This window comes from Drosophila sulfurigaster, chromosome X (genome assembly GCF_023558435.1).
Source record: "Drosophila sulfurigaster albostrigata strain 15112-1811.04 chromosome X, ASM2355843v2, whole genome shotgun sequence".
Taxonomy (NCBI): Eukaryota; Metazoa; Arthropoda; class Insecta; order Diptera; family Drosophilidae; genus Drosophila; species Drosophila sulfurigaster.
The window spans coordinates 20,110,862-20,134,197 of NC_084885.1; the positions used below are offsets into that span (position 1 = coordinate 20,110,862).

The window sequence follows — 23,336 nt, forward strand, 5'->3', positions numbered from 1 at the left end:
TCTTCTTCTTCTTCTATATATCATATCATTGTTATTTTCTTTTTTTATCCTGCTCAAAATCTGTTTCATCTTTTGTGGCATATTTCATCGAAATTCATCATTAAATTTTAATTAGGCATAAATTAATAATTATAATTATTATTTTTTATTACATATATGTATATTAATATTTACAATTTCTTTGCTACTTGTTGTGTTCTGTTTTTTGTTTTTTTATGTTTTAATGGGGTTCTTTCTTGTGTTGTTCTGTTTCTCATCCGCATGCTATATTTATTTATTTATTCGTATTCTCTGAATCTGAATCTGAATCGGAATCTGTTCTGTATCTCTGTCTTTGTCTCTGTCGCTAGTTCGGTCTCTGTCTCATTCTTATGCGGGTTTCTCGCTTTGCAATATTTCATATTTATTTGTTTGTTTTTTTTTAGCGCACACTAAAGTCTAATTTATTTATTTTTGTATAGTCTAAAGAAAAAAAGGTTTTGCTTGATTCTTTTTATTTAGCATTATTACTTTTAATTTTTGTTTTTTTCTTTCTGTTTTTTTTTAGCAATCGCTTTATCTCTTTCATTGCCAATCTCTTGCTACCTATCTCGTTCTTTCATGCTGTCTATCTCCCTCTTTCTGTGTTTTGTTTTTTGTTTTTTTGAAGCGCTGTTTACAAATTTTATTTTTAGTAGTTAATTTTAATATATATTTTTTTTTTTTTATTTTTGACTTGCGGCTTGGAAAAAAGCTGTGGAATTTCATGACGAAGACTACGCCCCCCTGCCCCGCCCCGCCCCGAACTTATATATCGATTTGTTGCTTGCAGAAGAGTACGAAGAAGAAGAAGAGTTCTTCTTCGACCTTTTTTTTTCTCAACATCTTTTTTAGTATTTCCTTTTTTTTTGTTTTTCGTTTACTTTATAGCTTTAGGCAGATGTTATATATGGGTTTTACATACATATAGATCTCTATATATTATTGAAACATTTAGCATGGTAGTGTTTTTTTTTTTTCGTTTTCGGTTTTGTTTTTGTTTTTGTTATCCTTTTCCTTTTTCAAATGTTGTGTTTTTCTTCTTGTTTTTAATATATTTCTATTAATATGCCTTTGATATTAATATTTAATACATTGTTACGCAGTAGTTCATTACAATTATGGTTTAAAATTAAAAAAAAAAAAAAACATTACGTAATATATGTATTATATATGTGGTGTGCACATATATATATATATCATTATTATTATTATTAATATTATTATTATTTTTAATAAAAACTATTACATTAGTTATTATTTAATCTGAAGTAATATTTTCTCAGATGTGTGTGTGTGTGTTTTTTTTTTCTTTTGCTGCATATATTTAAATGTATTTCTTTTGTTTTTGTTTTCCTTTTAAGAGATGATACAACTTGTTGAAAATTTTGCATACATTATTATTGTTGTTGTTGGTTTTTTAACTGTTGTTTTGTTGTATTATTATTTCTTCTTTTTCTTTGTTGCTGTTGATAAACCATTTTTTGTTTGTTTTTTTAAACTATTTCCTCCGCATTTTTGATGAAATGATTTTTTGCCAAACTTTTGGGTTCTTGACGTTGTTGTTCGCTGTTATGTGTGTGTGTGTGTAGGGTGTGTGTGTGTGTGGGTATCGCTGCCAAAATAAAAACTATTTCGGAGGAGGGGCGTTGATCAATGTAACTGAATTTTGATACAAAATAAACATGATTTAAATGCAAAACAACGTTTTTCGTCGCAGCGGTTTTCATTTAAAATTTTCTTTCCATTTCTTGAAATTAAAACGTCTAAGCGTGTGTGTGTGTGTGTGTGTGTAGGTGTAGGGGTGTGTGTGTGTGTGTGTGTGTTGCTCTTACAAAATGAAAATATTATTATATTTATGTTTTGTTGTTTTTAATATAGTATATATAAATATATGCATATATATTTAATGTATATACATTGAATGATGCATGTCTAATAATCTATGTATTTATGTGTATTTTGTTATTAAGGCAAAAATATTTATGTACGTATGTGTGTGTGTGTGTGTGTGTGTGTGTGAAGAACAACAAACAAACAAGTCCCAAATTTGTTAAGTTAACATCCAAGTGTGTTAACAACAAAGGCAACGTTTTTTTAATGCTTTTACTTTACGGTTAGCGTTTCTCTTCTTTTGCTTTCTCTTTTATCCTTCCTTCTGCTTTTTGCTTTTTACGCTGTTTTCTACGCTAATTTTTGCTATATTTTCTTTTACTGTTTGCCTGGCTGTTGTTTGTTTTGTTTTGCTTTTTTTAACATTATTATTATCAATTATGAATTACATTTTTCTGCTTACGGCTGCTGTTTTTTTTGTTTTGTTTTGTTTTATATTTAATACAAAGAAAAAACTGATTTTGTATCGTGTTTTTTTTTTTTGCTTGCTTGATTGGTTAACTAGTCACTAATTTACATGTAGCATTTATTATTTTTATTTTTTCTTGTTTTTTGTTGGGTTTTTTTTTCTCGTTTTTGTATTTTGTTGTATTAATTATATATTATAATTATTATTTGTAATATTAACTTTATGCTGCTTTCTCTCTCTCTCTCTCTCTCGCTCTCTTTTTCTCTGTTCTGTTCAATATAGTTAACAAAAAAAAAAAATACACTTTTTGTTTTCTTCTTTTTTTTTAGCAGCCTTTTAAACAACTATGTAGCTCATCATCTTCCTCTTGCTCTTGCTCCTTCTTCTCCTCCGTTTTGCTTCCTGTTTCTGCTTCTGCTCTTCTGCCTTTTGCTTGCGCTTCTTCTCTTGCTCTCGCTTTACTTGCATGCTGCTATTTTATGTGTTTTTCGTTTTTCTGGCATTTCTACAATCTACTACTTATCATTTTCTTATTAATCATTACTTATATTTCTTTTGTTGTTTTTCCTCTCCTCGCGTACAGCATAATCCGTGTCTTCTCTCTCTCTCTTTCTCGGTCTTCCTCTTCTCTTCTCTGTGCTTACCAAATTCTCTCTTCTTTCGCTGTTTTTTCTCGCTTTCAACATCAATGTTTCTTGTTTTTCATCAGCATTTTGCTTGTGTGATTTTCTTCTTCTGTTTATGCTTAGATTTCGTTTTTGTTTTGTTTTTTTTTTTTTTTTTTTGCTTTACGCTTGTTTATCACATTTAATATAATATATATGTATATATATACTATATACATATACATATTCATATATATAGATATATAAATATTGTTTTATATATGCATATAGTTTGTTGTTTGTTTAATTTAAGTTTCATTTTCTTTTTGCGATGCGCTTTTCCTTAAGCAAGTTGCGCTGGAAATTCTTCGGGTTGTTCTTGTGTTTGTTATTGGTTGCTGGCTGGCTGGCTGGCTGGTTGCTGGCAGCAGCAACAGCAGCAACAGTTGTCGATAAACTTGGCAGTGGTGTTGTTTGACAACGCTCAACAAACTACAGCAACTCCTGTTGCAGCAACAACAGCTGCTGTTGCTGTTGCAGTTGCGCCTGTTGCTGCAGCTGCTGTTGCTGCCAACGTTTGTACATGCCCAGATAGGTGCGTGTTGTTGTTGTTCCTCCTCCTCCTCCTCCTCCTCCAGCTGCTGCTGCTGTTCCAGTTCCAGTTGTTGTTGTCGTGCTGTTGCTGTTGCTTGTGGCTGCTATCGTCGTGGCTGTTGCTGCAGTTCCTACGACTGTTGCTGCTGCTGGTGGCTGTTGTTGTTGCAACTGCAGCTGCAGCTGCAGCTGATGCTGTTGCGAGTGTTGCATTGTGGCTGGCGGCGTGGCAACCAACACCGATGGCGGCAGCTTGTAATGCGAGCCATCCATCACAGTCTCGTAGCAAAAGGGTTCGGCATCAAGTAAAGTGGCAGCATAGAAGCTGTTGTTGCTATGCCTGCGATGGTTGTTGTTGTTTTGGTTGTTGTTGTGGTTGTTGTTGTTACTGTTGCTACTATTGTGATTATTATTGTTGATATAATAATTGTTATTGTTGATGTTGATGTTCATGTTGTTGCTGCTGCTGTTGTTGTTATTATTGTTGTTGTTGTTGTTGCTTATCAGTTGCTGCTGCTGCTGCTGCTGCTGTGCTGCTTGACCAGCTGCTGTGGCGGCGAATTATGAATTGGAATTGCGTTTAGTTGGCAGCTAGGATGAGCTGGACTGATTCATATTGCCAAACATGTGGGCTGAGAACGATGTCTGTCCCGCCGAATTCGCTTGCGACGTGGACGACTGTTGTTGCTGCTGTTGTTGCTGCTGCTGTTGCTGCTGCTGTTGCGCCTGCTGTTGATTCAGCGACCCACGGCCATGCTTCGGCACCGGCGGCTGTATATACTCATGCCTTGCCAACGCAAACACATCCATGCGATCTTCCTTGCGATACGCCAAACAGCCACGAATGAAGCTCTAAAGAATGTTCATCGAAAGACGAAAATAAGCAAATGAAATTCCAAATTGAATTGATTTCTAGACTTACCTTTGCTTCGTTGGACACGGTTGGTTTGTTCGAGAACTGCACTTCGGTGGCCTTCAGTATGGTGTTCTCTTCGAGGATCGTGGCCTGCGATTGATTGTGACCAAATGGCTTCTTGCCGTACAAACACTGATAGAATATCACGCCCACACTCCACACATCCACTTTCGATGAGATTTTCGGTGGATTTTTGCCAACGACAAAGCACTCGGGTGGCAGATACCTTCAAGAATAGAATACAATCAAAATTATTGCGAAATCACAATCACTATTATTATTCAATCATCATTCACACTTACCAATAGGTGCCCGCTCCTTGAGATGTCAGATCCATGCCATGATCCGGATTGTAGTTCTCATCGTCCATCACTTTGGATAAACCGAAATCGGTGATCTTGATCTCGCCGCAGACATTGCCCTCGGTTAACAGTATGTTGCCCGGCTTCAGATCGTAGTGGATGACGGGCGGTTTAATCTCATTTAGATACTTCAGTGCAGACACAACCTGATGAGTGTTTGGAATAGATTCATTCATTATTTCAATCCACATTTATTCATTACATATCTTCTTCGATAGAATGGAATATGAACACTAAAATGTTTAGTGCACATTTTAGTTACTTTATTTATATTATTTTTTGAATAGCTTTCAAAATTCGTAGACATGGTATTTTTATGATATAACCTTTTAAAACCACAATAAATTATTTATTTTGGGTAGAGGTTTTTACTAAGCCCAAAAAGCTACTCATTTAAGCCGAAATTATAATCACAGCGTTGAATATGTTTTCAAAAATATGTTGAAATGTTTGTGCTTGTTTTTGAAAAGGAAATCGCAAGCAAGCTTCACAAAATATTCGCAAATTTACATTCACGATTATTGATTCTAAAATCTAAGAAACTTTCAAGGGTACAGCACATTAAGAACTTAATAATCCTACATTGAAAATGTAATTTTACCTTGACAAATTTTGCTCTATTTGCTAAACTTTTTCACTAATTTTCATCATAATCATAATAATCATATCATATTTTTATTTCGATTGGCGAGACAACTTAATAAAAGCTGTACTAAGACATTCAAAAATATAAATAAATTGGACAAGACAAAATAAAAGAAGTATTTTAACATTTCAAATGAATTAAAATAACCGATTTTAGTCAGTGAAACGTTGAATAATAATACGCAAGAAACTAAACTAAATCTTTCATTAGCACGAAAGCATAATGAATGTAATCATTGGTTTAAATTGAAAAAGGAATTTCAGAGATCTTTCTCAAAAAACTGTTGATGGTTTAAACAGATTAAAGCTTGCAAAATTTGCCATCATTATTATGAAGAGCGACTAAATCCTTCAGGCTATACTTTTCATCATATTGATTTCATATATTTAATTCCCTAGAAAAGGTTTTTTTAAATGTAACTGTCACTCACCTGCATTATTATTGAGCGCGCCTCACGCTCGGGAATAGTCTTATGCTGCTTCAGATAAAAGTCCAGATCGTGTCCATCACAATACTCGAGCACGGTGCAGAATGAGTTCGCATCGATCTCAAAGACATCGTAGAGCTTCACGACGCGCGGATGATCCAGCGCCTTGTGTATGTTATACTCCCTCAAGGCGTGTCTGAAGATTGCAATACATCGAAGGAAGGAACATTAGCAAAGTGAATTTAAATCGAAGATGTATCCCACACATTTTTCAAACTAACACACTTCTAGGTCTCTAACACTGTATCTTCAATCTTCAAGTTCAACTATAGCTAATCACAAAACTAATCTAAACTTAACAGATTCGAAATGAATCAATAAAGATTCACAATACATCAAGTTCTCTATACTATTCTAAACAGATTATTCGAAATGAATGAAATCATCAAATGCTCTGAACTCTGGCTAAACTTAACAGTTTGATTGATGTTAAACTAATGTTAAATTAAATCGTATTCTTGTTCTTGTTGAATCCTCAATGTTAATCCTCAGTTTGATTGACAATGTTAAACGAATGTTACACAAATGTTAAATGACTGCATATGGAATTCTACTCTGTTGAATCCTGAATTTGTAGTTTGGTTTTCAATTTCAATTTCGTTTTCGTTTTGCTGCTGCGCTGCGCTCTTCTACTCACTTGATATAATTAGCTTTCTTATCCTCCTTCCAATCCTTGTTTAATTGGTGCACCTTACATGCGACATAGCGTTGCTCCTTGAGGTCAAACGCCTTGTGCACCTCGGAGAAGCCGCCCTTGCCCAGCAGCATTAGAAGCAGATATCGATCGTTCAGCACAGGATGATTGTTAAAGCGGGACTGCAAAAAAGATGGGGGGAGGAGAGATTAGATATAAAGCATAGTTGTTATAGTAATCCAAAGACTCACCTGATCTTCGTTGAGTATGCGCTTGAGCTCACGTATGTGGAGATTACGTTCACGCTCCAGTTTCTCCATCTCGAGCTGCAGATCGGCATCCTCCTTTTTGAGGGCATTCTGTCGCAGCTTGAGTATCTCATCGTATTCGTAATACTCTTGCGCCGTATAAGCTCCCGACACCGGATCGGGTTTGAGGAACGTGCCCGAATCGGAGCAGCTGCCGCTATCGTTGCCACCGATGCCGCCGCTGCCGCCGGGTCCGCCGCTGCCTGGGCCACCGCCGCCGACGCCGCCGCCGCGATCCGAGAGACGATCACCGACACCGCCGCCGCCGCCGCTGTTGCCCACACCGCCACCGCCGGAGCCAGCGCCACCGCCACCGCCGGCGATGCCGCCAACGCCACCGCCACCGCCGCCGCCATTGTGGAGCAGCTGGGCCTGCTGCGCCTGGGTGGAATTGGAGCGGGAGAGGCCACGACCACTGCCAGCGACGCTGCCGGCGCCGCCGACGCCAACGTTGCCGATGCCACCGACACCGACGCCGACGCCCGCATTGCCGACGGCCGTGTTGCCAACGTTGCCGATGCCGCTGTCCAAGCTGCCGGCGCCGGCGTTGCCGCCGAGGCGATCGGTCAGCTGGGAGGAGTCATTGGAATTGGAATTCTGTTGCTGTTGCTGCTGCTGTTGCTGGTGTTGGTTATTCTGCTGGTTGCTGTTGTTGTTGCGCTTGCGTCCGGATTCGGCGGGTCGCTTCTTCATCAGCTGCTTCTTCTGGCGATCGATCTCCTCACGCTCCGCGGTGATCTCCTCCTGCCGCCGACTGAGCTCCTGGAACGCATAGCCATCCGTCCAGTTCTCCTGGAATGTGGCGCCGACGCGTTGCGTCACAAACTGACCGAGACGCAATCGATTCTGCATGCACTTCTGACGCGCCTCCTTCTTCTCGATGCTGCTCTTCTCCTTGAGCAGCTTCTTCACCACATCAATGCATTTGGCAATGTGCGATTTGTGCTGTTCGATGTTCTTCTGATGGCTGATGATCTGGCACTTTTGCTCATCCGACAGTCTTGTCATCTCGTCCAGTTTCGCCTTGCCCGACTCGTGCTCCGCCTCCCGCTCCTGCAGCTCCAGCTGCGACACCTCCGTCTGTGTGCCCTTCGTGTACGTCATGATCGCCGCTGGCATTGGCAACGGCGGCGGCGGTGGCGCCAAGCCACCGACAACGCCACCGACCACGCCTCCAACTACGCCCACACCTCCAACGACACCGACACCGAGGGGATTCAGTTGCTGATGCGTTGTGGCAACCGAAACACTTGATGTCGCCGTGGTCACAACGGGCAACTGTTGTTGCTGCTGCTGTTGCTGTTGCGCCGCCTGTTGTTGTTGCGTCGTCGCGACACCGAGTCCGAGTACACCATGTCCCACGCCCACGCCCACGCCCACATGCGACATAGCCACGCCCATTTGCGTTTGCTGAGGAACCATTGCATTGGAAGTTTGACGCTGTTGCTGCTGCTGTTGTTGTTGCTGCTGCTGTTGCTTGGCCGCTGCCGCAGCTGCTGCTGCCGCCGCCGCCGCAACGGAGCCAACATAATGAAACTCGGCGCCTGGTTGCTGCTGTTGTTGTTGCTGCTGCTGCTGTTGCTGACTGGGCGCCTGCGTCTGTGGACTAGTTGCATGATAGCCGTGTATGGAATACGCATTCGTCGTCTGCACCTGCTGACTGTTAACTTGCTGCTGCTGTTGCTGTTGTTGCTGCTGCTGCTGTTGTTGCTGTTGGCTGGCTGATGATGGCGACTTGCTGCCCGTGTGCTGCCGCAGCGTTGAGTTCGCCACATTCGGTTGCTGTTGCGGCTTGTTAAAGTATTCGTTGATCTTCTTATCCGCGTTCCCAACAACGCCACCGCCTCCACCACCGCCACCGCCGCCGGTGACCATCAAGCGTGCACTCTTGCCACCAGCCCCGCCCCCGGCACCCGATGCGCTGCCACCGCCGCTGCTGGCGACGCCTCCGCTGGGCAAAGCACCGCACAGGCTGAGCGCCAGATTGCCGCCCGCCTTTGACATCGAACTGTCGCGAAATGCCAACGCTTTGCCCTTCAAGCTGCCAACGACACCGCCGCTGCTGCTGCCACCGCCGCCGTTGCCCGTCTCATCACTGTTGTTGGGCATTTTACGTTTACGTTTGCGTTCCGCTGGCGTTCGTGGCTGTTTCCCGCTGGCATTGGTCGCGGGTCCGGGTCCTGGGCCGGGTCCTGGCACCGAAACCGGCACCGGAACTCCGCTGCCTGGTCCGGTATTGTTGTGTTGCTGTTGCTGCTGCTGCTGCTGTTGCAGCAAGTCGAGCATGGAGGCGCCGTTGTTGGAGTGAAGACCAGCCGCAGCGTTGAGCTGCTGCTGTTGCTGTAGACTGCCGAGTCCTAGCATATCGTTGACATCCTTTTCGCTGTGCGAGGAACCAGTGCTCATATTCGAGTCCGGATTGCTGCTGTGACCGCCAGCAGCGGCTCCGTGTTGCTGCTGCTGATGCAGCGCCGCGTGCGGATGTTGCTGCTGCTGCTGCTGGTGTTGCAAGTGTTGCAGTTGCTGCTGTTGCTGCTGATGCTGTGGCGGCAGTGTGCTATGATGTTGCAACGACTGTTGCTGCTGCTGCTGCTGTTGTTGTTGCTGTTGTGCTGCTGCTGCCGCAGCTGCTGCAGCCACCGCTGCCGCCTGTTGTTGTTGCTGCTGCTGTTGCTGCGTGTGTTGCTGCTGTTGTGTGGTCAACTGTTGCAGATGCAACGTGTGCGTTTGCAAGTGTTGCTGCTGCGTCAGTTGTTGTGGTAACAATTGTTGCTGCTGCTGTTGCGCCTGCGTACTGTGATGATTAGCAAAATGTTGCTGCTGTGGCGCCTGTTGTTGTTGCTGCTGTTGCTGTTGTTGTTGCTGCTGTGCTGCCTGACTGCTGGGATGATGATGACTTAGGGTCGATGTGGTCTGTGGGGCCATCTGCAATTGAGCGCCGGCGGACATCTGCAAAGCGAAAAAAGAAAAACAACACACATAAATAAAATATTCATTAAAAATGCATCACAATTGTTCATTTAATAGTATTAACAAAATAATCCATTTAATCGATTTGCTGTTTCATCGTTATCGCACTGTTGTCGAACATTTTGCAACACTGCGACACTTTTTGTTTTGATTCGCTGGTTCGTTGGTTGACAAGCAACGCAGCCAGCGCTGCCAGATCGTCCCAAACGCTGCACAACTCTTGTTGGCGAGGTGGCAACCGCAATAAAACGGAAAACAAATGGCGAAAACGCAAAGAGCGAAAGAGAGCAACGTGCAAAATACAAAATACATGGCGATGTGCGACCACCTTGCATGTGTGTGTGAGTGAGCGAGACGAGACGTCACAGCAAGCGCGTGCTACTCTGCTGGGCGCCGCTCCGCAGCCAAGAAGGCATGCGTGTGAGTGAGCGCAATGCATTCAGCAGTGTATTTGAATATGTCGATGTATATGTGTATGCGTGTGTGTGAGTGTGTGTTTGAAATATTTTATCAAAAAGCCAAGACAATGAGAGAGAGGCGAACAAAAAAAAGAAGAAAAAAAAACGAAGCAAAACGACACAAACACCAAGAGTTGATTTTGATTATTAAAGCACAAATTAAATCGCACAAAAATGTTCTTCCTTTTTTTCTTATTGCACACACATACACATATATGTATTTTAGAGCACTATTTAACTATTTTCTGCTTTTTGCATTTGCTTTGCGTGGCTGTGTGTGTGTGTGTGAGTGTGTATGAATTTGTTTGTATGTGTATTTATGACAAAATGCCGTTCACCTTTTTTAAGCGCCGCATATTTTTCTGCACACACATACGCCTTGTGTGTGTGAGTGTGTGTGTGCGTGAGTATGACGTGTATGGGTATGAGTGTGTTTCGGTGTGTATGTGTGTGTGTGTATGAATTTTCACATTCTATTACAATTTATCACATTCAAAAGCTGTTTATATGTATTTATTTTTTTTTTGTGTATTTTTTTTTTGCACTTTTGCGAAATTTACATGACGATTATTTTATCATCGACTATTTTGCACGCCGCGTACTTAGTTTATGTGGCTCTGGGTATTAATTTTGTATTTTTTCTTTCTTTCTTTCGTTGCTTTTTTTCTTTTTGTCGGTTTTTTTCTGTGTGTGTTTCTCGTTTCTGTTTCTCGGGGCACAGGCAGCAAAAATTGTTATACGCGTATTTGTAATGGTGCGCGCGGCCCGTAACGAGCAAGAAAGAAGGTGAAAAAAGAAGAACAAGAGCAATCAAACGCGTACACAGACACAGAGACAGCGACGACGGCAGCGACAGCGACAACGACGACACAGACAGCACAGCGACAGCGACGAACGTCTCAGTCTCGGGCGCTATTGCTACTATATTTGCAGAGAGCGAGAGCGCGCGCGAGAGACCAACAGAGAGAGAGAGTGTGAGAGACGACACACACACACACGCACACAACATATACAGAGAGCAGGGCGAGAGCGAGTGAGCAAGCGAGCGAGTCACAGGCCAGAGCCAAAGTCGAGACAACGACAACGACAACAACTACTACACAACACTACACTAACACTACTTTTTGCAAAAACGACGAAAAGAAAAGTACAATAAAAATTAATCCGATTGACAGGCAGGCAGGCAGGCGGCAGCCACCGCGCTGCTTTTGCTTTGCTTTGCTTCGTCGTCGTCTGTCGCTCGCCTCGCTCTCGTGTTCGGCCTTCGTTGGTTTGCTTTTGCTGCTGTTGCTTTTGATAAATTTCTGCGACTTCCGCGCGCGCCCAGCCAAAAACAACACCGAAACTAAACTACACAACTACAACAACTATTTGTAGTTGCTGCTGCTGCTTCTGCTGCTGCTGTTGCTGCGGCGACGATTCTGCTGCGCGACTGCGAGCGCTCTTCTTCTTACATTGCCCAGCAGCAGAGCAACCCAGCCGGCGTCTTTGTCAATTCGCGAGGCGTGCGTTGACGCAGGCAGCGACGCTGACGACGCCATTGCCCAAATTATGTTCGTATTTTTCAGTGTGTGTGTGTTTGGAGTGAATGAAAAAGCAATTAAAAATTATAATTTGTATATGAAAATAGAAAAACTATTTAAAGAAAAGCCATTTATAACTATTTTTATATTAAGCAAACAATAATCATAATAAACCGGGTTAAACAATAAGAAATAAACAAAACTTGTACATAATGGAAATTTTGGTACATTTTCCATTTGGTACAATTTTAAACGTTTAACGCCAAGGCAGAGCAGATATTCCCGGTCAGCGCTGCCAACGTCATCTACTGCTGCTGCTGCGACGCAGCAGCGTCAAACAGAGGAAGGAAGCAAATTTTTCGCTGTCGTCGCGTCGCAGCACATCGCGCTGTTTGCGGTTTGCTGAGCACGACGACAACAACAAAACAACAACAACTACAACAGCTGGCAACTCTGTCATGAGAGTGAGAGCGAAAGATGTGACGACGACGCCGCGAACCTACAAAAAAAAAGTGCTACCAAACATGGATGAAATAAAAATGGCATATCAAGTAAATGAGCAGCAAAAAAAAAGGCTACATAAGAAAGTTTGTAACGGACGAACACAAATTTGGCAACACTATAAAGAGAAAAGCGGGAGGAGGAGAAGAGACAACAAATGATAACACACAAAACCTAACAAGAAATGGGCAGCGCTAAATTTTTGGGTTTTGCTCTCCACTCACGTGCGCGCGAATGAGATAAATCTATGATGATGTTGATGTTGTCGATGTGTGGGTGCGAGGGGGCCGGCGATTGAGAGGGGACATCACAAAAGCAAAAGCGTGCGAAAAGGCCCGCGAGACGGGCAGACGACGACGATGGCTATGGCGATGGCGAGAACAAGCCGAGACCAAAACCAAATTCGAATGTGCGTCCCTCTCTCTAGTATGTGTGTGTGTGTACGTGTGTGGGGGAGAGGGGAGCTGAGTGCGAGGGTGTGGCAGTGACATGCATAACGTATGTATGCATTTCTTATTGGCACCATCTGTGCACATGTATTATCAGCGTCGACTGCAGCAGAGGCAGAGTATGAGAGAGAGTGCGAACTTGCAACTGTGTGAGTGTGTGTGTGAGAGAGAGATGCAACGATTGCGAGTGCATTCCAATGCAGCTTGTGGAAAGCGCCGTTGCATATTTTCTTTTTTTTCAAATGCATCATGCCTATCTATCACTCTGCCTCACTCTACGAACAAGTTTTCCTCTTTTCTCTCTTTTTTTTGGCAACGTGCTGTGATAACGCTTTAATGCACATACACACAGATATAAACTTCATCGTGTATGTGTGTGTGTGTGTTAAAACTGGTTGGCAAGACGTTGACATTAGCGCTGCCATTCAACACAAAAACAGTTGCAGCTGTCTGGCAACGCCGTCGCGCATCGTCAAGCATCGCCATCGCATCGCAACATTTCGCCGTCGTCGTCGCCGCGCAGTTTAACAGTTCACATCGATGAGTCAAGGTCGAGAGACGTCACGCAAATTTTCGTTTTCATTGCTTGCCCACAACACAGCACAAAAAAAAATACACACACACATTCACACATATGCGCGCTGTATGCGTTTATTTTTAGCGTCGTGCTTTAACGACGGCGCAACCCGAACGTAAACGACGAATGAATGGGAAGCAACAACGACGACGACGAGAACGAACGTGAAAAGCACGCAAAGCAGCCGCTTGACTATTATAATCTTTTTTATGAAATTAATTAATTTATTATTTTTTTTGTTCCTCACTGGTTTAATTATAGCAGCAGACAATATTCAATATATTTTCGCTTAAATCAATTGAAATTCAATTCATTTTCATAGCAACAGTTTATTTTTTTTGTTGACCTACATATTTATCAGTAAATAGAAAAATTAAAGTTTTATGTTTAAGTTCGTTTCGTGTGTGTGTGTGTGTGTTAATGTCTCTTATAAACTGTTAAATAGGCTGCTGTTAATGGGTTAACATTAATTACTTAACAGCGCGCTGTTAACAACTCGTATGCTGGGCGCACAGCAAATCAGCCGTTGATGCCAACAGCACGTGCACAAAGCGCCGCTAATGTAAACAAAGAGAAACAAACACACGCACACACACAAAACGAACGCAAGAAAAAGGGGGAATGAAAAAAAAATAACAACACTCACGCTCTTGGTTAATTTGCGACCAGCGGCGCCGCTGCCGGCGCTACGCTTGCTGCCGCCGTTGTTGTTGCTGGTGCTGCGACTGCGTTTGCGTGCAGCGCTGCTCGTAGTGGCTGCTGCGGCGCTCGCTGTTGTTGTTGTTGTTGCTGCTGTGGCTAACATGGCAACGTGTGTATTGTATGTACGTACGTATGTGTGTGTACGCTCTGTCGGTAAAAACAGCTGACACGCTTGCCGGCAAAATTGTTCAAATCAGCTGCCCCATGAGAGAGCGAGAGCAATCGAACCTTGTTGCTAGAATATGCTTCTGCTCTCTCTCTCTCTCTCTCTCTGTCTGTCTCTCTGGCAATGTGTTGGTGAGAGCGCGAGAGCGGGCAGAACAAGAGAGCATGCACTACTCTCTTCTGCCGGCGTACTCTTTCGTTTTTTGCACTCTCGCAGTTGTTTTGCGTCTGCCTTTTGTTTTGTGTTTTGTATTCGTATTTTCCTTCTTTGCTTTGCTTTGCTTTTTTTTTTTTTTTGCACACTTTGCTTGTTTTGCACGTTTTGCATTTATGTTACACACACACGCTTTGCTGCGGCATTCGTATCGTCGTTTGCTTTGGCCTCCTCTCTTGTCTGTTTAATTTCGTTTGCTGTGTTGTATTTAGTAGGAAGTTGGCGAATACACAACAAGACGACAACAACAACAAGACAACGACAACAAGAAAAAATAAAAAAGAAAAATTGAACCGCGCGCGTTGCCGACAACAACGACACGTCACGTTACTCGCTCTTTAAGTTCGACACTGTTTTGTGCTAGAGAGCAGCGGCAAGGTAAAATTGGCAAAAATCTACAACAACAACGACAACAGGCTGGACGGCGACGCTGACTGCGACAGAGTGCGCCCGCACTTACATGCATGCATGTGTCTGTATGTATGTATGTGTGTGTGAGTGTGTGAATGTTAACCGAGTGAACTTAAATTGTTTAGTTCTGTCTGCTGCTGCTGGCGTCGCTGTCTCTGTCGCTGCTCTTGCTCTTGCTGTTGCTGTGGCTGTGTTGTTGTTTCTTGGCATTTCTAGCTTGTTCTTTTGTGTACGCGCAAGGCCGCAGCTCAGTAGCTGCTGGCGTCGGCGTCGATGTCGATGCGTTAGAAAGCTCTTAGCATTTGCAGCGCAGCAGCAGCAGCAGCAATTTTAACAGCGACAGCGAATTGTGCAGTCGATTTTGATTTGTGTTTTTTTTGTTGGTGGCTAACAGGCGAGCAGCAGCAAAATAAAATAACATAGCGAGTAGTAGTGTTGGGTGAAAGCAATTTGAATAGAACATTTTTGCTGTTAACAGCAGCTGCTGCCGCTGCCGCTGCCGCTGCCACTGCTGGCAGCGTTAGATGAACTGACTGAATGTTGTTGTTGTTGTTGCTGGTCTTTGCTTTGTTCGTTTTGTGTTCGTCCAGCCCCAAAAGAGCAGCAGCAATAAGAAGAAGCATCAGCTTGCGTACAATTTTCGAGTGCTGTTTAATTATGTGCTCACACACACACACACACACACACACTCATACACATGCACATGCACATAGGCAAGCAAATGCGTGTTTGTATGTTTGTGCGCGTAATGGGCATTATTATTATCCAATAATGGCTTGGGGATGCGTTTGTCTCTGTGTAAGTGTGAGTGTGAGTATGTTTGTGTCTCGTCTGTTTGTGTGTGTGTTGTTATTCACGCACCTGGCGTTTTGCAGCGCGCGACTGAGCGAGAGAGAGAGAGCGAGGGAGACAACGAGGCAGAGGGAGAAATAGAGAACTAACTGTTTTCCAAAGACACACGACGCAAAACCTGTGTTTTGCATGAGTATATCGGCTAGAATACGAATGTAAAGCGACATTCAAATGTACATGAATGTATATACATACGTATGTATGTACATACATATGTACAATAGTTGAAGCAATGGCTGAAGAAGAAGCAGATGAAGAGCAAACTGCGAACAAAGTCAACTTGCCAAATGCAGATGAAGCAAATCAATTAAGCGAAAATTTAAATGAAACTCAAGATGAACATAAAATGACGACGAGCAATAAAAAAAATGTACATACATACATACACACATACATACATACATACATACATACATACACACATTTTACACACTCTTGCAAAGTAAAAAAAAAACAACTAAAATGCAATTAATGACTTGCTGATACCCTGTACTAATTTTCATTTGCTTAATAGAAATTATAATGCAGTCACTAGATTATTTTCTCTGAGTAAATTTTCACTCACCGCGAAATTTGTTGTTGTCTTTTTTTGCTTTTACTAAATTTTATTCATTTTTTTTTTGCTTCTTTTATGGATGAGTTGATTTCGTGTTGCACTTTTTTTCTATGTCTATGTCTGTCTCAGTTTGTGTGTGTGTGTGTGTGTGTATGTTAATATGTATGTATTTCTTTTGATTTTCCCCTCATTTGATTTCAAACTGTGCAACTTTCACCCGCGAGTGAAGGCAACAAACAAACAAATCAACTGAAAAACAAAATCAAACAATTTGCACAGATACACAATTATGTGCATATGTGCGTGTGCGAGTGTGTGTGTGTACACGTGTCTATGTGTGTGTGTGTGCTTGAATATAATTTAATTTATTTATATTTCGTTTTTAGCATTGACATTCGTCCCAGTGACAAGTCAGCTGACGTAATCGCAGCATAAAAACAACGAAACAGCAAAACGAAAATTAAGAAAAACAACAACTACCATTAATACCATCAAAAGTTCAGAGCGAATGAACAAAAAAAAAAAAAAAATAAATAAAAAAATAAAGCACAAGTTATATTGCCGAGTTTTTGGGCGCGACTTGACGACGACATCTCTCAAGTTGACTCAATCAGCAAATATGTACTTATATAGTATATAATGTATTTATTAAATGAATGCTATACGATTAATATATTATATACTGTGGTCTCTGTCTCTCTTTTCACTGCAATTTACAGGGTATATGCCCATTGTGCTGCACACACACACACACACACAAAATGTGGGTCTGTGGGTCAGCGCACTGAAATCTAGCAATCGAATATGCTTGACTAGCAGATACCTCGTAAACATTATATCATAATATATAGTAAAAAATATACATATGTATGTAAAGTGAAGTAAGAAATTACATTTAAGCAAATATTACATTTTTCTAAGAACTGTGATAAAATGTTACATTTTTCTAGGAATTATAAGCACAAATTTATTTGTGGTTGCTCAATTCAATTGAACACTGCTCGCTGGGTGCTAATTGCTTAAACTTATCTACACATATGTATGTATGTAGGTATGTATATGTATGTATGTATATATGTATGTATATTTCTATGTAGTGTTTATATAAAACTGTTAAAGACAAGCTACAAATCCGCAATTCAAGCAGCGCTAATCTATCTACATACATATCATATATGTAGTCATATACATATGTATGTATATAAATGTATGTATATGTATGTATGTACATCCATGACTAACATACATACACACAACTCATATGTAACAGGCGCAAAATAATGTTATCAAAATTAGAAATGCCAAACATTGATTGAAGTCACGTAGCCCTACAGAGATATATATGTATATACATGTATATACCTACATACGTACATACATAAGTACATACATACGTACATATTTCATTGGTATTGCAGATAAATTGTTTGGATAGTAATATTGATTTAAAGTACTATTAAAACAAAGTTCAATTTACGCTGAATTTAATTTATCAAAATGTGAAAATTTGTATAAAATTGAAAAATCCAAGATAGTAAAGATAGTGTAAAGGGTTCAATAAAATATGAAAATTAAAAAATCTTGGATAGTAATATGAAAAATCTGACTTTAGTGTAAAAGATTCATCAAAATATGAAAATTTACATAAAATTGAGAAATAAAGCAAATTTTATCATGAGTTTAGTGTTAAAGACTTTGAATGTTGAAGTTAGTGTAAACAGATTGAGTTTTTATTTTAGTCTGCGTACGAAACACATGTAGTTTGTTGTTGCACAGTGGTTGCTTTCTGTTTGTTTGAAAGCAGTGCGAGCGAACTAATTAAATTTCAACTTTTACATGTGTGCATGGAAAGAAAAAAAAGCGACAGCGACACTGTCGCGTTGCGCCTAACACACCACTTCACCACACCACACCGCACTGCCCACCCCCAAAATCCACCACACCACACCACACACAAATCCCCCTCATTCACCACATGGGCAAGCAAAGATGGTTGTCGAGTAAACAACAACAACAGCAACAACAATAATAACAACAGCACCAGTGGAAAGAAAGAAAGAGGAATAGTTTTGTATTTAGGCAGAGGGAGCAACAGAAATTAACATATGTATGTATGTATGTATGTATGTATCGAAGTGTGTGCACATAAAGGCGAACAAAAACATTGGCGAGCAGCAACAACAAATCTATGAAGCAAACAAAATGTGCAAAATTAAAGGAAAATAAGACGAGCAGCCGACACACACACACATACTTTTAAATGTATGTATGAATGTGTGTACAACAACTGCAATGCGCCGCGTTACGCATACGCAGATTGGCAGCGACAGCGAGATACGGACGATGGCGTCTAATTATGCTGCCGCTGCTGCTGCTGGCATTGCTGCTGCAACAACAACGACGAGAGCGCACACGACCCACTCACCGAGGCGACCGAGCGACGAACGCTGCGACGGCGGCGACCCACGACAACACAAAATGTAAGCGCAGCGAGTGAGTGAAACAAACGAACGAACGAGTTGCTGCTGCTGCCTCTGTGATGCCTCTGCCTCTGCCTCTGCTCAGCCATCGCTCATTCTCTCACAATCTCGAATGCTCTCGCCCACTGCAGCCGCAGCGACCAGTGGTGTCATTTCCGCTTTTTTCCCGTCAGATCTGGGTTTTTTTGAAGCGTGATTGCGGGAAAAATATGAAAACAGCGGGCAGCGGGAATTCTGGCTTTTTGAGCAAATTTACGCAGCTTTTTTTAGTTTACTTTTATTCAAATTTTAGAGATGTTTAAATTGAATTTAACGGCTGAAATGTTAAAAATGTATTTCTCTCGATAAAATATCGATATTTACTTATATCGAGTAACTTCCCTCAAAAGTTCACCCCTAAATTAAAGCTTATTGCATCACTAATGTTGTGAAATTCGGATGCGGCATATCAAGTTAACGATGCCAAAGGAATCATATAAACAAAAAGTGAGAGATGTCTGGCTGCAGAGCACAGAATTTAAGGAGTGGATGAGGAAGGATCCTACAGACCTCACGCGGGTGTTTTGCAGCTATTGCACGTGCAGCATAACTGCAAAATTAAGCGACTTGCGTGCACATGCTGCAACAAAAACACACCAGTGCTATGGAGGGCTTTGTGCAAAAAAATAAAATAAATTTTGCTAAAACGCCTTCGAAAACAATTGAGCAGGAGGTAGCGCTGTGCCTATTTGTTGCTCAGCATAGCGCTTAATTTTTGTACATTATTGTTTTTTTTGTAATGATATCCGTTAGAGAATTACCCATATATGTTATGTTAAGTGGAACTGAGGGTTTATTAGTGAAAAACATACAGTACATTGCCTTATAAAAATCAGTTTTTTCTTAACTTTTTTCTCTGGTATTCCGCTTTTTCAGCTTTTTTTCGTTGATCCAGCTTTTTTTGCTCAGAAAAAAATGACACCACTGGCAGCGACGTCGTCGTCGTCGTCGTTGTCGACAGACAGACAGCGGCCAGGCAACGGCGAGTTTTTGCTTGGTTTGAAAAACAGTTTACTATTGAGCAGAGGCAAACACACACAAACATGCAAAGACAAAACCAAAAGCAAAAAAAAGCAATAATAATAAGCACACAACAACACGAACACACATACACGAGAGATAGAAACGCACACAAGCACAGCGCACAGTGCAAAGCGAGAAATAGCAAATAAGAAAACAACAACAACAAAAGCGGTGTAAAGTAAAGTCAAAAGTAAAATAAGGTAAAGTAAACTGACGTTGACGAAATCGTCGCTTTAGCCGCGTGTGTTTTTCGTTTCAGTTATTATTGAAGCACAAACAAATTGAGACTAAAAATGCGGCGTGAGATTTGATTGTGAGTAAGCGCAAGCGTCGGCGTCGCAGCCGCCTCGCCGCGTCGCGCCGCGCCTCGCCTCGTCTCGACGCTTCGTTCATGACGTCAACGTCGACAGCGACGTCGTTGCGGCGCACTCACATTTAAAATAAAGGCAAAAGTAAAAGCCCAAAGAACGCCGCAAAGCTTATGGCATGGAGACGGGTTTGGGGGAGGGCATGAAATTATGTGTATGTACATTTGTGTGTGTGTGTGTGTAATGCACGTTAGTATGTATGTGTGTGGGAAATGAAGAAAAAAGCGCAAAAAGAACTGCCGGGGAAAAAACAACAAACTAAAGCTTAGCCGAATGGACAGCGAGCGACGTAGGCGCCGCAGTCGCTGCCTGCCAGCGTTGTTGTTGCTGTTGTTCTTGTCGCCAAGTGCAAAGTGTGATGGGCGTGGCAGCTGATGTGGGCGGCGTGTGGCTATGGGCTGCACATGAACATATGAATGTGTGTGTGTGTGTGTTTGCATTCACTGTTCTTGCTGTCGTTGTTGGTGTTGTTGGGCTGTCAACAAATCGAGCATACAGCAAGACGAAGAAGAAGAAGAAGCAAACAATAAGCTGGCATATTTCATATGAGGTAATCGTGGGCAGCACAGCATTTTTTTTGTTTTTGTTTATCAAAACCAGCAGCGAAATAAATACCTACATACTTAGTATATATTTTTCAGCGAAAATCAAAATTGCCAAAAGGCAGAAAAAGGCAATGAAAGCAAAGAAAACAACAGTAAACATTACCGCATCTGGCAGATACACACACACACACACACACACACACAAACGCACACATCTATGTGAGAATTTGTGCTTGGGATGTACACAAAAGCAAATGGAATTTTTATGAACAGTCACAAAAACAGCAGCGCAAAATGCAGCCAACATTTATTTATAGATTGCAAGACAAAGATAGCGACATCGACACCGACACAACCGACAGACAGACAGTCAGACAGAGCGACGAAGCGAGAGAGCAAGAGCGAGCACAACAACAAAAAAAAAAAAGAGAATGTGTTCAAAGGTTGTGGAAGGGGAATGTGGTAGGGGGGGTGGCACACATAAGTAACGGATCGACGTCGAGTTTATGAACTAGAGAAGAGACTAGACGCCAATAGGCTGAGGCGAGACAGCAACAACGACCCTACAAAGAGTGTGGAGAGTAGAGTAATGTACTTGTTGTTGTTGTTGCAGTTTGTGGAGAGCGAGAGCAAAAAAAGAAGCATAATCACAATGTCATGAAATGTGTGCAGACTTTTGGTAAATAGAAAATTACTCAAATGATTTTTGTGAATAAATTGATCGCGTGAATTGTGTAATTTCATTTACTCGATATTTCAAAATGTTTGCGAATTGATTTACACTGAATATGTTCAAATTTATTCTTGATTTCCTTTTTAATGCGTAATACATAATGATTAAGTAAAGTTGGTTGGGAAAATACGCATTTTGTACAAAACAAATGCATTAAATACTTGAATTGTAACAAAATAATCAATTGATTGTACTTGTGCTCTGTTTTTTTTTTTATTGATAGTGAAAGCGCAATTCATGATTCATTGCATTATCAAGCAAATAAATTTCACAATCTATGTAAATTACACACAACTACAAAAGTTATTCAACTCAACTTGTCTAGCACACTCCTTTCTCCCACTCCCACTCCCACTGTCTCCCTCTCTCTCTCTCACGCTTTGAAAGAAGTGTATACGCATTTCGTTCACATGATTATCAGGCGAAACATCATCATGTGATAATCATGATAGTATTAGTATTATTATTATTATTATTATTAACTGCAAGTAAGTGACCTTTGATTATTTCGTTGTCGTTTCGTTTCGTTTTTTTCCTTTTTGTTATACAATAGCTGAAAGTATCGATATATAGATATCTCTATATGGATATAAACACCTCTTTCTGTGTAAGTGTGTGTGTGTGTGTGTCTGACAAAATGTAGCAATAGTTTCAGTTTGGAATTGTTTTGTGCTTTGTGCCCAGCCTATTCGCCAGTTATTGATTTTGCTTTTCATTTTCAGTTGGCATTCGCTAATGTAATGTACATATTGTATAAGCAAACAGTGGGATACCCTGTAAAGCGTTCTTATCCCAATTCTTATTTTTTTTTTATTGTCATTGAAACAATTCTACTTAAAATTGTTTAGATAAGATTTAATTAGCACAAAGAACAACAACAACAACAATAACAACTTCTACTACGATAATAATAGAGCTCGAAACTTGCGGAAAATTCTCTAGTAAATAAAGAAAACAACAACAAACAAAAGTTTTGAATTATCGTCTCCATTAACAAAATTCACTTTTTTTCTATTCTTCTGATAAGGTGTTTTTTTTTTTTCAACAGATTACTTGAATATTTGTGGCCCACATTTAGGTACTATATAATTCGATTAGTTTTGATAGATGTGAATCATTTTTTACTACTGCATTTAACCATTTTCTAATCACAATCAGCATAGAGTAAAATTTACAGGGTATTTGCACGTTAGTTAAGATATCTTCTTCATTATTTTTTTTATTTTTTTTGAAGTCATATCAAAATAGAATTCTTTGCGTCACAGTTTTCATGCAAACACATTTACAGGGTATTCATTAGTAGAATTCTTTGCACAACATTTTGGTAATACATTTACAGGGTATTCATTAGTCACAATCGAATGCATTATTGGCTTTTTCTACATTAATAGCGCAACATTGGTAGAAAAACTCCAATTACAGGGTATCTGCAAGTCGTTTATTTGTTGTTGTTCCTCTTCTAACTTCTATTAATCATATTTTGCATGGCTTTTGACACCTTTTAGGCGGAAATAATGCGAATAAAGCAAATAAATAAAGACATAAAGACGCACAAAATGGAGAGATGAGAAAAAAAGGAAATGAAGAATTCAGAATACAACAAAAACAACAACAACAACAAATACGCGAATGCGAATTAAAACAAACAAAGGCAAATTGCTTTTTTGTTTCTTCAGGCAATTAACAAACCATTTTTATGCCCAATAAATTAATAAACTGTGAGCACAACAAAAAAAACAGCATAAAAAAAATCAAAAAATCAAGTTTTGGGTAAAGAGCAAAAATAAAAATATAAAAATGTTGCCACGCGCGTGTTGAGAAAACAATTAAAAAAAAACAAAAACCTAAAGAAATACAATATACTAAATAAACAAAAATTTACATATTTTTTTTTTTTA

General features: G+C 40.8%; 2 protein-coding genes across 2 annotated transcripts in view; both read right to left on the bottom strand.

Annotated features, from left to right (window-relative positions):
• Positions 1–201: 201 nt before the first annotated feature.
• Positions 202–3,972, bottom strand: LOC133847769 (signal transducer and activator of transcription B-like). The gene has a single exon (XM_062282987.1). It carries the CDS (start codon positions 3,970–3,972, stop codon positions 3,418–3,420), a length of 555 nt encoding a protein of 184 aa, XP_062138971.1. The 3' UTR covers positions 202–3,417.
• A 16-nt stretch (positions 3,973–3,988) lies between these two features.
• LOC133847757 (neurogenic protein mastermind) overlaps positions 3,989–23,336 on the bottom strand; it is a 56,575-nt gene continuing 37,227 nt past the window's right edge. Inside the window, exons 2-7 of the mRNA XM_062282964.1 lie at positions 6,816–9,821; positions 6,568–6,746; positions 5,874–6,066; positions 4,738–4,943; positions 4,442–4,661; positions 3,989–4,371 (exon numbers count right to left, since the gene is read on the bottom strand). Coding sequence (XP_062138948.1) covers positions 4,111–4,371; positions 4,442–4,661; positions 4,738–4,943; positions 5,874–6,066; positions 6,568–6,746; positions 6,816–9,821 — 4,065 coding nt within the window. The 3' untranslated portion in view covers positions 3,989–4,110. The remainder of the gene's footprint in view (positions 4,372–4,441; positions 4,662–4,737; positions 4,944–5,873; positions 6,067–6,567; positions 6,747–6,815; positions 9,822–23,336) is intronic.